The following is a 17,489-nucleotide window of genomic DNA, read 5'->3' as shown; positions in this document are numbered from 1 at the left end:
TTTCTGCTCCAAAGTACTTTCAATAGGAAGGATGAAAAGAAAGGGTGTTATAACCCTTTCCAGGATGTAATAAAGCAACACAGTAAAAACAGCTTTTTGTTTGTTTTTGTTTTAATGATGGGTTAAAAGTAGTCTTTATTACACAAAGGTTTCTTATTGGCTTATGGAGAAACAAGTAAATAAGATACTAAAGTAAGAGAAAAAGACTTGGGTGCATTCTTGTTTTCTTTTTCTTCATCTTCAACAATTTCTATTGTCTGTACTGTCAAGATACAGAACAGTCCCTGTCTATTAATGGCTTCTATTTTTCTTTCTCTCTATTTTGTATAAAACACACACACGTAAACATGCACACACAGAGACATATTCTACATAGTACTATTTAATAAGTCTTTCAGGGGAAAAAATAATAATAAGAAGAAGAAAAAAATGCTAAATTATTTTCCAGCTTCCCACATCGTTTTTCTGAACAAGAGTATAAAGCCAATAAATATGTACTGTAAGCACAAAACAATTGTTACTAGGACTTTTTTATTAAATCTGGATCTGGATGATAATAAAGATTTATTGTGATTTTACCTCTGAAATCCCCTGAATATGAGTAAGACTTTTTTCTTGTTCTGAATTTCAGTGAGAAGAGAAATACTCTGAATGTCATGGCCATGTTAAAATAAATATTTGCGAAATCCTTTTACATATCTCTTGACATTTTAAAAATAAACAACTGGTTTTATGGATGCATTTTTTCATGTTAGCAGAAGATGTACTAACTTTTAGTATAGGAAACATCCTCTGCTTAAAAAAAGTTACCATTGGAAAACGTTAATGTCAAAATTATTTATAAACAGCATCTAAATTTGACTCTGAAATTTAGTGCAAATGCTGCCTGAAAGTGTGGTCAAATTAATGATTCTCTACCAGATCAGCCTTTCTGAAAAACAGACTACTCATTCCAGCTCCAAAAAATGTTTGGAATTAAGGTCTGGAGACCCAGTGTTTATTAATTCATAAAAGAATTAACTGATTAGCGGTATTTATCTCCCGGAGGCCCACTTCGGCCATTGAAGCTAGCCTCCTCCACTCTTTATGGAAGGAAACAGTCCATGAGAGCATCCACAGGAGGCTGCTGCTCTGAGTGATCCTTGGTTCAGACCCTCCTTCTCTCCACTGAAGAAAGAGAAAACAAAAATAGTTTCTCCTCCCAATGGAAGGAATCCTCCTAGGGTTCTGGGTTTCTCCTCCGAGCAACTTTGCTGCTGTTGGATGGCAATAAATGCCTTTGTTTTGGTAGAACCAAGACTCTTGGACCATCTCTGGGCAATGCCATTTTCCATTTACTGTCATGTTTTCTCAGCTTCTAATTTATTCCTTTTCTGGAAAGGATTTCATACTCATTATTTGCTACTTGTCTTCAAGTGTTGGGGCAAATGTCTCCAGTATTCCTTGTCTGATTGCTCTGAACAGTCATTTTTCATCTTCATTTCTTAAAAATGCATCCTTATACTTCTCCGCATTTTCATCTTTATTGGGTCCAAACTGTAGTACACACAGTGTAAAAGAATTGGCATGACTTCTTACACATGTTTATTTTTATTTCTTTTCTCATTATTAATATCTTGTGTTTTCACAGCTGTTCTTCTCCTTTTCCCTACATCTTAATTGTAAATTTGGCCTGTTCAGAGGGCTTCAGTTTCCCAAAACTTCAAGACTAGGTCTTCAGAATTTGATCTGCGAAAGATCCTCAATTCTTTCACCTTCTCTTTTAAACTTTTTTTGGTATAAAAACATATCCCACATCTTCTCTTGGAATTCAGCAATTCTGTCATTTTACTGTAATTTTGTTACTATTAGTCTGTCTAGCCTGATTTAACAGACAATATTGAAAACGCTGACTGCTTCACAGCTATTTATTGTCTGAAATAAATCTATCTCTGTTCTGTTTTCTGGGTTTTATTTTTTAATTTTTATTACTAGCTTAACGCTTTGCAGGAGGATGCGGAATGAAATGTGAAGTTTTACCTTCACATTTCCAGAAAATGTCAGTTCTGATAGGGAACTCCTCCATTCTTCTTCTAAAAATATGTTATTAAGTCAATTTATTTCTATTATTCCATTCTGTTCCTTGATCACTTTAAGCCAAGGCATCTGGCCCAGATTTGTTATATTCAGTGTAGAGATCTGGTGCAAAAAAAACTCATCACAAATGTACAGACCCGTGTGAGAGATACTTGAAAGCCCAGATTTTTTTAGGCTTTAAGGTTTTATTTGAATTTGAATTTTATTTGTGCTATGATTATTAAATAAAAAGCTCCAAAATGTCAGTGTTAAAAGCTAGAGCTTTAGGGGTAGAAAAAGGCATACAAGTCTTAAAGAGAGTTCAGTAGGAAATAGACGATAGCAAATTTTTAAAAGACTTAAAAAAGCACAGTCTCTGTCATTGCAAAGGAAATAGAAAGGAATTGGGGAATCATCCTTTAGCATGTTGTGTTCTGATTAATACGAGCAAAAGGGAACACATTTTGGCCATGAATGTGTTGCAGTGGAGACTGTGCTTTTGTTAGGAATGTGTGTAGCACCTACCACAATCAAAAACAGTACAAGATTGTCCTGTTTGTGCCGTGATGTGGTAAAAACTACGAATAACAAACGGGATACAGAAGTGAATTTCTCTGTTGCCTAACACTAACCTGGAGAACAGAGAAGAAAAGATGTCTTAAATTGTGCCAACATCTCACCTAAAAGATCAATGCACTGTTTTGATTTTTTTTGTGGTGTGATTTTGTGTGTGAAACTGTTCTAATTATGTTCTCCTGTGTCTTGTTTTGTTTAGGTCGACCTTCTTGTCCCTACAAAGGTCACTGGCATAATTACTCAAGGAGCTAAAGATTTCGGTCATGTCCAGTTTGTGGGATCGTACAAGCTTGCTTACAGTAATGATGGGGAGCACTGGATAATATACCAGGATGAAAAACAAAAGAAGGATAAGGTAAAGCAAAGAGAAAAATGATATTGTGGTTGCATATAAGGAGTAGTAATGCCTGTAGTAATTTCAGTGCTGGAAGCCTGTAGATTATTGCACAATAATCTTTATGGGGTTGCTATGCATAGGGTCCCACAGATAAAAGTCAAGGTGAATAAAAAAGGGTCGTATAACACAGTGACATTCACAGTGCAGTAATGTCATACCCATCAGTGCAATGCACCTGATTTAATGCTGTTAAATATGGGGCATAAAACTTTACAGTTCTCAATTTATTGAAATTATTTCTTCCTTAAACTCTAGAGGAGAAGGTATATAAATAGCAGTTTATTTGTATATTTGAAAACAGTGTCTCAGTGCATATTCTTGTAAGTGTGCACTATTTTCTATAATTTTCTGTGAAGCACATCTTTAATGCACCTCATTACCTAGCCATTTTCTCTCTCTCTTTTTTTTTTTTTTTTTTTTTTTTTAAGGAAATTATTCACTCTAGGACTACAAATACCCAATGGAAAGATTATTTTTATTACACTATTAAAAGAATACAAAACATAAAAACTTTCATAACTTCCTTTGCAAACATTTAATGGGAGGTGTAAAGAAAGTATAGGTTTCCTGATTTATTTAGTTAGAAGCAATTAACTTTTCTCTTGTTATTTAGGAGATTATTCATTATACATTTCCTTTAAACTGTATAACACTTTTATACTGTGAAAACCTGAACACATATGCATTGCTTAAGGGATACATTAAGAAAGCTGGCAAAATGTGAATTATTTATTAAATATCTTAGTGGGATTATGTCTAATTGAATCAAAATGTACATTAATAAAAATACCAGATGGTTGATATGTCTGACATATATGTCTCATACCTGGTGGTTTTAGCATCTATATTATCGGAGTAATAAATATTTCCACTTGTACTTATTTTTCTTAGAATAAAAGAAAGAGTATTTTTATATAGGTTAATTCAATATTTATTTATTTATTTATTAGGTAATGAGAAGGCTTTTGATATGCCTTGATCTATGTTGCATGAATACAAGCAGATCTGCTGATGAGGGGTTAGACAGCAGCATCTCTTAATTTTCACTGATTTTATCTGATTGATTGGATGTATAGTCATTTATTAGTGGAAGCTATCCTACATTACTGGGTTAAATATGTACATATGTACATAACTTCATGTGTGCATAGAAATGTTATGTTTGTAAGAGGATTATTATCAAAAGATGACACTGTCATCTGACACAAGCAGCCAAGTGGCAGCTCACTGTGGTTCTATCCTTCAACGAGAATTTTCCCCAACAAGTTCTAAAGGTTTTTTAAACTGGAAAAAAAATCAGCTATTTTAGCCATCCAACAGAGTAGGTCCTGACACCTATGATTATGGATGTGTCTGGTATAATTGGTTGTCAGATAAAAATTGGAAAGAAACAACTCACCTTTTGTAAACGTACCATAAATTCATTCAACATAAATGACAGATAGGCACTTCAGTACTTTGTACACATCCCATTTTAAATCCCTGGCATTTAAAAGCAGAAGTGAAAGATCCACTCTGAAAGAAATGTCTTCTCCAAGCCAAACTTCTGTTATTGAACTGTTGTGTTCATTTTACTGAAAAAGGAAACCTGTGTTCCAGTCTCCAGTGAGAAACACAGTAACAGTCACAAGCAAATCTAAAACAAAATGCAGTCTCACTGTTCCAGTCCACACTTGTTTATAACATTTTCCAAAGTAATTAAATTCTTTCTGCTTTCATCATCAGGTAGATTGTTAATTGCTATATGCACAGTCCGCTATGAACAATGAAAACCTCTTAATCATTGTCTTATTAAAACATCTCCCATCCCATATTAATTAACATCCCTAAGAATAAAATAAATGCATCTTATTATGATTCTTTAACAAATCAAGAGCGATTAAAGGCAGAATGTGATTGAATACACCTAACTCAAAATCAGAAATTATATCTTCTGAATTTTAGTTTGTACAAAGTAAACAAGATCACTGGTTAAGGGTCTAGTCTTCGGTCTTTTGATACACAAACATTAAACAAAAGTATTTTTACTATTTCCATTTTTTTTTTTTCAGATGACAAAAGCCATCCAGAGTCTTTCAGAACATTCCAAAAATGCTAGTTGTCAGTGAGCTTGGCATAACTTCATAGGAGGGAGGTTGTTGAGTCTCCTTCTCTGGAGATATTCAAGGTAGGACTGAAAAAGACCTGGAGAGATCACAAGGACATGTACCTCTTGACCTCTCTCACCAATCTCCTCTGAGGTCTTCTAAATAGAAAATGGGATTTAGCAAACCCCAGGTCCTTTACCCTAGGGCAAGTAGTTCTTCCTTGTTTGAACTAAGGTTTAAACTTGCTGGCTTAAAAAGTCAAAACTCTTTATTAAGTCAAGACTTAATTCATTTACTTGTTCTTCACCAGACCAAAGTACAATGCTCATATCATAAACCATTCTTCACCTGAGTATTGTTCAATATGTTCTTAGAAATAGCCAGTGATGAAAATTTTACAGTATCAGCAGTCAAGCCCAGTGCTTAAATATCATTAAAGGTAGAAAGGTTGCATCCTGTAATGCTCTGTCAAAGCACCTCTCTGTCCTCAGAGGACACAAGGAACAGATTTTATCTTCTTTTTTAACACAGTTTGCTTTGATTGAAGTATGTTAACATCTTTCTTCTCAGCTTCTTCATGGGAACAAATAATCTTCATTCTTTCAGTCTTCCTTTATATGGTATGCTTTCTCAGCTTCAAATTATTCTTTTGGATTCTGCTTGGACAACCTCTTTTTGAAGCTGGTTTCCCAAACTTGTTGGAGTGTTTCAAATGAGATCTGATTAATATTGAGCCAAAATACTATGTCATCTGTTTTACAACAGATAGACCTATAGATATAGATATAGATAGATTAGAGAGAGGGAGAAAGAGATCTCTATATGTGCCTTCATTTACTTGTAACGGCATGTTATTATTTCCTCAGATCCAATTTATAATCTGTGCTAATTTATGTAGACTTTAGTACAGAACTACTGCCTGCTCTGTCATCTCTGATATTGCTTATCACTTCCTAAGGTTTGGCTTGGTACACACCATGATTCTGGTGTGTACTAACTGCACCATCCATCTCTCCGGTTTGTCAAGACCACTACAAATTTTGATCCCACCTTCCAAAATGGGAAAAGCTTGGTCACATCTGCACTTTTAACAACCATTTACATTTCTAACCTCCATTTCATTCTGAGAACATATTAATTACATTAAATACCCAAGGCATAGAGCATTATTGATTAAAACCTTTCATTTTGATGTGAAACTCTTCATCACCACGCCAGCCTGGTGTGCAGTAATAGCGTGCTTTCATGAGGTTTGCCCACTGGTAGTGTGCAGCAGCAAAAATACTGGATGCTCTCTTGCCCACTCCTTTGTCTGTAGTTTGCAGTGGAGTGACACAAAAGACAAATGAAAAATAAAAACAACCAAAGAAAACACAAGGCTATGCATCATCCACGGGGAGCAGAAGAGAAACAGCATAACTGGTCCTGCCTTGGAGTAGTGCCTTTTCATGACACCCACACCAATTTCTTTTGCTTAAGTAAAGATACAAGGTTTGGCCCAAAATGGCAAAACATTTCAGAAGAAGCTCTGTTTTCACAGCAAAGTGAAGCTTTAAATGTCTTTTGCTGTCCCCTGAAGATACAGAAGGGAGATGAAAGGTAGACATTGACAACTATCAACAGCAGTGAGAATAAATTATTCATAATTTACCCTTATTCATTCTATTTAATAACTGTGTGTAATGATCTCTTCTGAGAAGGATAGAATATATAGATTTCTGATTTCCCCCACAGGTGATTTACTCATCCTTGTGATCCTTGTCCAGACATCCAATAGTTTAGGAGAAAGACGGTTCCAAAAACTCTCAGAGAAAAGAAGAAAAGATAAAGGAAAAACAACATGTTTTGAAGTCCAAACAATTATGTCGTTATACAAGGAAAAAAAAAGAATATCTCACATCCAGAAATTATGGAGATATTTCAGCCTGAAAATAATGATTTGTGGATGAATATAGTGACTTTAAAGCCCATTAACCCTATCTGGTGCTGATCATCTCACTGTTCAGTAGTTTACGGAAAGACTCCAAATGCATCAGCAGATCTTAATGAATTCCTGAAGCTACTCACTTGTGTCTCTTTTTTTACGTCATTTGTGAAATTATTGTACAGAGAAAAACAGAAAAACAAACAAACAAAAAACTAGTATCTTGTACTCACAAGTGCACTACCTGCAGCCTATATCTTTGGTGACCCTTCAACAAATTAGTTGTTTTAAACAGAAGGAAATGTGGTATTCAGTTTTCTTCTTTGCCCAGTAACAAATGGAAATGTTGTTCCAAGAACAGACTCCTGCAGCTCCTGTTTGCCTTTTGCTGTTTCAACTGCCATTGATTTTATTTCACATCTATGCTAAGCTTCTGTGATTGCAGACTAAAAGTTAGTGGTACCGGGGGGAAAAGAAGAAAAAAAAAAAAGAAAAACATTTCCTCAATACTTTTCTTGTTCTCTCATTCATTTTAAATAGTTTGTATGAGATCCATTGAAAATATGAATTGTTTTCCTATTCTTTTCACGATGCAAATAATAAACAAATTAAATTGCTGGTTGGCAAGTAGGAGGAAGCTACATGTTAGGAAAAGGACCAGAGCTATCTTGTTTTCCTCAACTAGAGGTCAGTAGCTCACTATTCGTACAACGCTAAGGGCAACCAAACCAGATTTGACCTTTTTTTTTTTTTTGGATCACATTCCAAATGTGATTTATAAATTGCATGACATGCTGTAAGTAACTTAAGGCCAACTGCAGAGTCAAATGGCATTTTACAGGCTGATTTTTAAAATGAGTACATATGTGAAAGTAGTCTAAGGAAGTCTAGCACATTGTAGTATTGTCAATTCTTATTAGCCAACAGATGTGCGAGTAACTGCAGGTAGACAACGGCCACTGGATTTGTGGACAAACTGAAGAACAAGTTATAAGCTATATGCTTTGTATGTCTCATTAATTGCTATAGGAACAGAAGACAAAAACATACATGTAAGCAAGAAGTTGGATTACCAGGTTTCTGCTAGGTTTTACTATTATTTTTTTTTTTTCTTTTTGATGTTGGATTATAATAATACCTGATTTAAATTGATAGATCCGATTCCTATAAACAACCCACATATTTGACATAGCTAAGCAGTAATCGTATTATTATTATTTTTATTATTATTATTTTTATTATTATTATTTAGTGCTACTATTTAATATATTATATTTTGTTTTAATTTAATAGAATATTTTTAATTTCACTGGGAAAAAATCTCCATTATACTTGATTTTTTTCACCTGAGATGCGACAAGAAACTACCAGTCAGTTAGGTTTCACTGGTCTTTGTGTGACTGACTGGAAAGGAGAGTGGAAATTTTGTTTACAGCTTAGAATCTGTGGCTCATTTTTCTGTGTGGTGTGGATGGTGTGTTGTGCTTTCCTGGTATTTTGCCTGAAGGAACTTGACTGATGATAAGGCTTGCACAAAGCAAAACAGCCCTATTGAGCATAAACAACATATATCAATATATTGACCCCATGCAAGATCAGGGCAATGTTTCAACACTGTGTCTTGCCTCCCAGGGTCCCTCTGAGTGTTTGTCTAAGTTTTTCAAGCCCTTAGTCTAGATTCTCCACTGGTTTAAATTACAGGTGGCTCCTATTACCTTCAGCTGAGCCAACGTGAATTTCTGTAAACATTTCTAAAGGGAGTTTGGTCTTCAAAATATTTCTCTTTTTGCTTGGCTTTGAACTTTCTATTGTAAATCACTCACAAACTATGTGCACTCAAGAAAATTCCCATTTAAGTGGCATCAGAAGATATATTGAGTAGAAAAAGAAAAAAGAAAAAAAAAAGTGTTACTATTCTTTACAAGTTTTACATGATTGTTATCCATTGTGAACTCGAGATAAAAATAATGATCAGGTTACACATAATTTTATTCATAGATTACAAAAATGTAAAAAACAGTCCTTGCACTGGACACCTTTGCCTAGCTATCCATTGCATGCCAACCAGATCCTGACTCTTCAGCCACTCCTGGGCACTCAGCAAAGAAGGGCAGAAGGATGGCTAAGACCAGAAGTGGTAGATCTACAGCCACCCAAAGAGACTTCCTACATACCAACTGAAAAGGAACAATGTCATTTATCCCCCCTCTAAATCACTACATAAATACAGGTGCATATATCTGCACATGTATTCGTGTATATTAAAAAACTCTGCTCAATCTTTTGTAGAAGCATCTTTCATGGGACCGAATCGTTCTAAAATACAGTCAAATACCTAAATACATCAGCTCTTTTTCTGGTAAGAAATCAGGACATCTTTTACCATCTTTGACCTGGTGTTGTTTACTTGTAACTCTTCATGGTGTTCTCTTGTTCTCCAAGAACAAAAAATGTCAAAGCAACTAAATGTGCTGTTCTAATCTGCAAATTCCCTTTCTTGCTTAAGCATTTTTTTTTCAATGAATAGTATTTCTGAAATAATGGAACATCACTATCAAAAATTATTTTTCATGCAGCTTTCTTTTATGTTTGAAGTGAATAGTGTTCCTCTATTTGCCATACCACTGAAATGTAATGCACTGAAGCAAACTCCAGTGGAAGCCATGTCTGGCTACTCTTTAAAATACTATGCACAGAGTAAAACATACAGTTATGGTATAGCAGACGGTATAATGACTCCACCATCTGAAGCTTGCAAGCTAAAAGTTTCAGTTCTCTGCTATTACCCAGGAACCTCTGGGTAATAACCTCTGCTATTATCAGGAACCTAGAATGCAAACTTTTCTTATAATTTCAGTTTCTGCAAGAAATTGGATCCAGAAATATCTCTGTGGAGAATCAGGCTCACTGAATTTTCTTGTTCCTTGCACCACAATTCCCCCCTCTGCAGTCATCTGTTAATTAGCCCTGTGGACATGCCATAAAAACAGATGTCCAGCCCCACATTTGGAGCAAGCATTGATTCTAATAAGTTCCATTTTCACAAGCTATTCTTCTTCAGATAGTTCTTCTAAAAGTATTCTTCATAAAAGATACATGCAGTTTTCTTTTTAAAAGATGAATCAACTTGCATTGTCTTAATTTGGATTTGTTGCTTATGGCATAAAACACTTAGTTCTAATGAAAAAATTTCAGTGAGTATTTAAAGGCAAGACAACCAAATTGCTTGTTTGACAGTTATAAACAAGATTTATTTAAATTCAGAAATCTTTTTGCAGAGAATATCATTATGTATTTTCCAAGCTTTTGTTCTTTTTTTTTTTTCATTAACTGATCATAAAATAAGTTATCATATATTTTCTACTTTTTTATTTTAATAGCAGCTGTAAGAGACTAAGCTACAGAGGAGCTACATACATGTGTGGGGTGTGTATGTGTAAACTTAGTGAAGCTTCTGAGTAAATGTTTAGTAAAATACACCTTTTAAGTATGCAAACTGGCATAAATAGATGTGCCCACTGTAAAAAAAAAAAAAAAAAAAAAAAAAGCATTCTGAAACATGATTGTCAAAAATTAGGAGCTTAAGCCCACTTTTACAAACATTGGCACCTGGTGAGCTGGCAGCCACTGTGTTCAGTGAGGCTGAAGCCCTGTCCACAGGAGTGGCCTGCCTCCATGACAGGGAGCATCCTCTAGCAGATAACTGGAGGAGAAAAAATAATAATGCCATGATTCTTCCCTGGTGTATCTTCCTAGCCTCCAGCTCTCTTTTACCTATATGTTTAACAGCCTTCAGCTGATCTCACTCCTAACGGCTTATCTGATCTTTACTAATACGTAAAGATTGTGAGAAAGAGTGCCATGGTTTAATTATGTGTTGTGTGGAGAACCATGACCTTTAGGTGACTCATTCGTTTTATTTCACTGGAAGGGGACAGTGCAATATTGTCTGTGATTGATCTTCTCTGTGCCATTTATGATTTTATAGACATCCATCATACCTCCTTCCAGTCTCAAGAGGCTTAGTCTATGTGATAATATTCTAACAGGCATCCTTCTGTGCTTGTGACTGTCTTGCTGATTTGCTGTGCTTCACTTCTGCTGATGAAGTTGAGATGAGAGGAGCAGATTTGCACCCACACGGAACTCAAAACGAGCATTTACCCCGGCTTTATACATTGCCACATCAGTGACTTAGTGACTTGCACTTTACTTTCTGTTCCTTGCCTAGTATAATTCGCTTGGCTTTGTTTGTTACTGGGCTTTTTTTTTTTTTTTTTTTTTTTTTCTATCTGAAAAATTGCATAGAGCTATGTATTAGGTTTGCAATATGAGCTTCTTCAATGCTAATAAACCACTACAGTTTTCAGAGAGGTGTTGTAGAAATGAACTCAAAAAGTGAGGAGTGATCATTTACGGTATGAGGCTACCAGGTCTTCAAAAGCTTTTAATTGCTTAGTTGGATCATTTAGTATTGACTGTTTGGCAACAAACAACAGGTAAATAAAGAAAAATTATATTTTTGGCTACAGAAATAGCTTTTTTTCTACCAATAAGTCAATGAACAGATTTTATCCTTTGTCCTCCTTGTTGTATCCAAGTTTCTTGACTCCATTAGTGAATTTATGCTGAGGTAAAGTGAAGAATGGCAAATAACATACTTTTCCCATAATAAATTTGTCATTAGTCCACAACAAAAAATCCCATACATTTGCTCTTGGAATGCTGTATTTCATGCTGATCACATTTGTGGATGCTGGCAAAGCTCTGCTCACTTTCTGATAAATCTATTTCTCTAAAATCCTTATTCTGACCTGGCACTTAGAGTTAATTTCTTGGGACTGGATCTTGAATTTTGAGGGAAGGTAAATTTCAGATTTGCATAAATTGGCCTCCGAAACAGATGAGTTTGGATTTAAATGCTAATGACATCATATATGTGTTTGTTTTCTTTTCCTGCACTAAGTAAATAGCATAATCCAACTTTTTCCTTTGTTGCTTGGTTTGCATCAGATATTTTCATTTATTTTGCATACCTACATGTGGGTATGGATTTTGTGTAGCTGTATGTGAGGGCTGTAGATGGGTTCTTCTGGTAAACAAAAACATTTTTTGTTCTAAGCCTTAGTCAAAATGTTATCTCTGAGATAAGTCTTCCATGGGGAAAACAAAAAAAGAGAATTTTCCAGTACCTCTGCAGCAAGAATTATTTGTAGCTCTGCATTGTTTATCATCTGGCTTGGTAAAAAAAATACCAACAGATATACTGCATGCATGCGCAAGAAATCAAATGAAAATCCTTCTACTTCTAATCTTTCTTTGCTGCAGATTGTACATTGGGAGGTGCCACTCTAATTTTAAAAATGAGCTTACTGCCTTTTATTGTATGTTGCATTACAACAAATGAAACTCAAATACAGAAGCAATCTTAGCCAAGCTCTAGCTGATTAATGTAATCAAGACTGTACTCAGGCAACAAAAAAATTTCCTGTCATAAATACATATTTTTTTCCCTTAGAGTCACGGCACTGTTGTTTCTGTGGTCAGTCTGTCTTGAAGTTTTATCTCTCTCTCTCAACTGCTAGGTACTTGAATGCTCCCAACTCTCTATGCTGAGATGCCAGGCGAGCAGGGAAATATATCACTTGTGAAAGAGCAGCACTTGTGGAGTGTACATGTTTTGTTGAAAATGCCAGATTGATAGCACTTGAGAGAAGCTTAAAGACTAAAATAGTGGTTAAGCTTCTTCTGAATTCAACCTCTGACATTTTTCCTAAGAACTTCCAAGAAAATTGTTATTCTGCACTAATTCAGTCATATAAACACTTGTGCAGAAGGTTCATATTCCTTTTCTGCTTGATGCAAATGAAACTCACTCATTTCAAGTTAAAAATCCATCAAATACTGTTTTTGTAAATGGAAAGTGAATCGGCTGACATTTGAAGACACTGAATATTTCCCATATAAACTGAAAATATCTCAGGAGAAAATCTGATCATTTTGCCAAAAAGTAATGCTGTGGCCTTTGAATTTGAATTGTGGCTTTTATGGGAAAAATCTGTCATTGTTCTAACACAGACAGGAGTTTGGGAACTCACTGATGTATTGGCTAAAACACACTAATGGAAATAATGTCTAAACATTCATTATACTGTGTAAAGATTTTTTTTAATTAAATCACAAACTTTGCTGCTTACCAATGCTATTAATTCATGTAGTATTTTTCAACAAAAGATAGTATCCTTGAGAGTCACTAGCTTTATGATGGCTTATGCAGTTGCATCCAAATTGCATGCGTGAGTGATACAGTAAAAATCCTTCTTAACTTTAATTACTAATGTTATTTCATTCAAAATAATAACAGGATCTCCTGAGATTAATTTGACATGATACAAATGCCAAGTAAAAAGTTGTTTGATTTTGTAAATGTTAATGGTACTTCAAACCAAGGACTGAATCCTCAGTGTCATGCAGTGAAATTCCCAGGCCTGAGCCATGACCCCACACAGCTTGTGGGACACATACATGAAGTCATTTCTCTGTAACCTGCCCCACCAGATTTCAGGTTTCTTCTCTCTCCTTTGGCCCCACTTTACAGAGTTTCAGGCACTTGACTTGCTTTGTCAGGTCCTTGTGGTTCCCACGGATATTATTTCATGGAGGTATTTTCCAGGTATCTGGTGTTTTTTTAGAGGACGTTGTTCCCTGTTCTCTGAGAAACACACTGGGTAGACCTTCACGAAGTAGGGATGCAGTTCTGGGCCAGTATTTGTCAGACATCTTATAAAACGCCAACCACGAGGAATGGATGTGGAAAACTCTGTGCAGAGAGGAACAGCCCTTCCTGAACCCAGCAGGTGTCAGGGGGAAAAGGGATATCTGTCCCAGGGCTCCCCTTGCTCACTCAGTCATCACTCAGCACTCACATAGCCACCCATCTTCTTGCTGCTTGTCTTCCAGGTGTTCCAGGGAAACTTCGACAATGATACGCACCGTAAGAATGTCATCGACCCCCCAATCTACGCCCGGCACATCCGCATCATCCCATGGTCGTGGTACGGCCGGATCACCCTGAGATCGGAGCTGCTGGGCTGCACAGAGGAGGACTGACGCGGAGCTCCGCCAGGCCTCACAGCTCTCCACACACCTACCAGTCCCTCCCTAGAAGAAACTGCGCAAAGCCTGTAGGAAGCTGAGTGGGTTTTTCATGACCAAGTGCTCATTTTATGGTAGGCCGCTAGCTGTCTTTCGCAAGGAGGTCTAAGCCTGCCCTTTAAAAGATCCAATCCGATTTTGTCCTTGAAATCTGTTAGTGTTGTCCCTTTAGCTGTGGAATTATCTTTCTAGCTCTCCTTTAAGTTGTTCACACTAGTTCAAATGTGTTAGGGAAAAAACAGCAGCATCCTTTTTACAAGGGAAGAGAAATAGCGTGACAAAGCTTATTTGCAGCTTTAGAAACATTGGGCTGACGAGTTCTCCATAAATCATTCTGTCATCTTACTTGCAAAAAGTGATACTGCAGCTTTTAGCAATAAGTTTACTTGGGGATGACTGCATTATAGTAATTGTGCCTATCAAACACTGTCAGTATTTATGACATATATTTTGGAAAATACTCTATGGTACTGTAAAATACAGTACCTGTGATATTACAAGCTACCTTTCATTATTTTCATCTCAACAGCAGAGTCCATGCAACTAGCTAAACCCATTTTCCTTCTCAATTTTGCATGCAGTAGACATAACTAACATCTTTTCTGTTCAGTATCACCTTTAATATTGTTTTCTCTGAAAGAGGTGACCTGTTTGTATACGGAACAAAATCTGCTATCAGTATGTTATGAAGTTAATGAATTTGCCAAAGTGTATTAATTCTGCTTGAGGTGTGCTTTTTCAAGGAGGCTGAGATGAGACTCTGTGGTACCTGAGGATTCTCATCCTCAGTACTCACAGAAGTACAAGCACACAGCACAGCATAAATCCTGAGCCCTTTGGTGACTTGCCCAGGAGTGAGCAACCCTAGATGGAGCTGTATGCCTGATTAATTCCTTCAGAAACCTCCTGAATTTCTGTGAGGAAGCACACATGGGGTGAGGGAATTAGATGCTATAAGATGCACAGGAGGAATGACTCCTGACTGCAGAGAAACCTTCTCACTAGGCTCTTATGATCTGGTCATGTCTTTCTTCAAAAGAATGGAGGCAAGAGAAGTTGTAGTTCAGCAAATCTGGGCACCTGTTACCCTTTGCTCCCACCTGTGTCGTTGCAGATGATGAGACATGAGGAGGCTGATCTTTGTCATGCTTCATCTGCAGAGATACTTCATACATACTGTGCTGTTTGAACAACAGGATAGTCAGCAAGGGCCCCGGTATCATAAACAGATTTGAGGAGAGAAAACTGAACAGTGAGGGGGCATGGAGGACACCAGGGGTACAGTTAAGTATTTGATGTCAGGGCAGACCTCGTGGGGCATCGGTGTAAGCTGGGGATGGTGGGCATTGTTACACCTGGCTGTAGAATCTGGAAACAGGACAGGTGGGTGGGCTTGGCCACATGGCCATGGCTCCTTGAAGCAGCTGGTGAGGCAGGGTGGCCAAACAGCAAGGTGCAAGAAGAGCCTGGGGAAGTGTGCTGCAGTCACAGCTCTGGTACCTGTCTGCTGGGCACTCTTGGGCAAGTCACCTCACCCTCGTGCCTCCGTTTCCCCAGTGGCAGAGGTAACGATACCAACCTCGTGAGGCACTCCTGGTTCCCTAGGCACTAGGTTCTCCATGACTATGCTAGTGTAGCACCAGCATCTGAAAAAAAAAAAAAACAAAAACAAACTTGGGACAAGGAGTGAGGGGGCTTTTTGCTACCTGAAATGATGGCACGTGGGGTCACCTTGTTAATTTCATAACATTCTGATGCGGGGGAAAAAAAATAATAAAAAATATATATATACAGCTGCATGTTTTAGCAGATGTCACTGAACTTATTTTTTGTCACTGTTACACTCTCACTGAAACCAAAATGCTGAAGTATGAGCCTGGGTCCTGCTTCCCAGACAAACACCCAACTGGCCCACAGTCTGCAAAGGGCAAAGTTTGCTTTGGAAACAAAACGGTTTGGATTTCAAAACCTGCATTTAATCACACATTCTCCACCACAGACAAAATATATAATCCATTTAACTGTGAAAGACTCTAGATTAGCAGCCAGGAATTTTACATACAAGAATTGGGGATATATTGGTGGCGGTTTTCGGATAGCGTCACTTAAACTGTCACATTTTAACAAACAGAACACCCTGCCTCTCTATAAAATGACTTAATCCTTAAACTGTATTTATACAAGTATTTATTTTATAAGGCTTAGACATTTAAAGACTTCTACAGAAGAGTCTTATAAAGGTGAAAGTATGTGTAAGAAATGTTGAGGTCCTGTGCTACACTGCTAAGTTTGTTCTTTATTTTTTACTTTGTGCTGCATAACAAAAGCCACTAGACTGTTACTGTCTTGTCCGTAACTGTGTTAACAGCATTCCTTAATGATGTATATATGAAGTGGTCTTCAAACATAGTGAGCAATTTTGAAGAGAAAGTCAATCTTGGGGTATTTCTAAAGAGCAAGAAGTTTTGTGAATAATGGACGACCAGGGCATTCCTACATTACACACTGCCCACGTTGTGCACGTCAGGCACCTCAAAAAATAGAATATTTATATTTTTAGGAAGCACACAGTATTTAAAGATGTCCAAAACTATTTTTCAGTTGTGGGAGCGCAATTTACCCTTTATTTATTTATAGATAGGAAGAACACCATGTTGCCGTTTAGCTAGTTGACTGTATACCCAAAAAGTGGGAGGCATTTCTGAAAATTACAGCCCCTAGTTCACAAAGTTATTTTAAAGTTGGTTTGTATGTTTTATTCCCAAGTGATTTTTTTTATGGTCATCTTTTGCAACATCAGTTTTGGCTTTGAGTTAATTTGTCTTGTGTTTGTGATTTGATTGTTCCCACTTATCTGCATATAAAAGTAGTGTTGTCATGATACCTAACACAGTTGTTTTGTTTTGCATTAGAGATGAGTAATTTCATCCTTTCACTCTCTGTCAGCTTCCATCTGCCAGCAGCCTTCACAATCTGAAGAGAAAAGTCCATACATCATGATAAGATGCTCTGATAATTTATCAAAAAAAAACCAAAAACAACATATAGATGATGCCCTTACACTTTCACCCAATGTGCTGGGACTTTTCCCATTGAGATTGTTTTTAGCTGCCAACAAGCTTTCCTTAGACAGTATTGTGCACCCATAGTACCAAATTGTGCTCCTCCTGTCAGCAGTGTAAATCTGAAATAATTTTTCAGGTTTAACAAAACAGATTTGAGTCAGATATGGTCTGGTATTACGATTTTTCCCTTTAATTTTATTTTCCTCTCTGTGTGCATGAAAATCATTGAC

At 36.7% G+C, this 17,489-nt stretch overlaps 1 protein-coding gene across 2 annotated transcripts in view; it reads left to right on the top strand.

Moving 5' to 3' along the window:
- Positions 1-17,235, top strand: part of EDIL3 (EGF like repeats and discoidin domains 3) — a 266,089-nt gene extending 248,854 nt beyond the window's left edge. For both annotated transcript variants that reach the window (XM_038170824.2, XM_038170823.2), the window contains 2 exons: positions 2,831-2,986; positions 14,000-17,235. In XM_038170824.2, coding sequence (XP_038026752.1) covers positions 2,831-2,986; positions 14,000-14,149 — 306 coding nt within the window. In that variant the 3' untranslated portion in view covers positions 14,150-17,235. The remainder of the gene's footprint in view (positions 1-2,830; positions 2,987-13,999) is intronic.
- The last annotated feature ends 254 nt before the right edge of the window (positions 17,236-17,489 follow it).

Source organism: Anas platyrhynchos, chromosome Z (genome assembly GCF_047663525.1).
Source record: "Anas platyrhynchos isolate ZD024472 breed Pekin duck chromosome Z, IASCAAS_PekinDuck_T2T, whole genome shotgun sequence".
NCBI lineage: Eukaryota > Metazoa > Chordata > Aves > Anseriformes > Anatidae > Anas > Anas platyrhynchos.
Note: the sequence above shows the minus strand (reverse complement) of the source record. Positions and strands in the feature narration are given on the sequence as shown.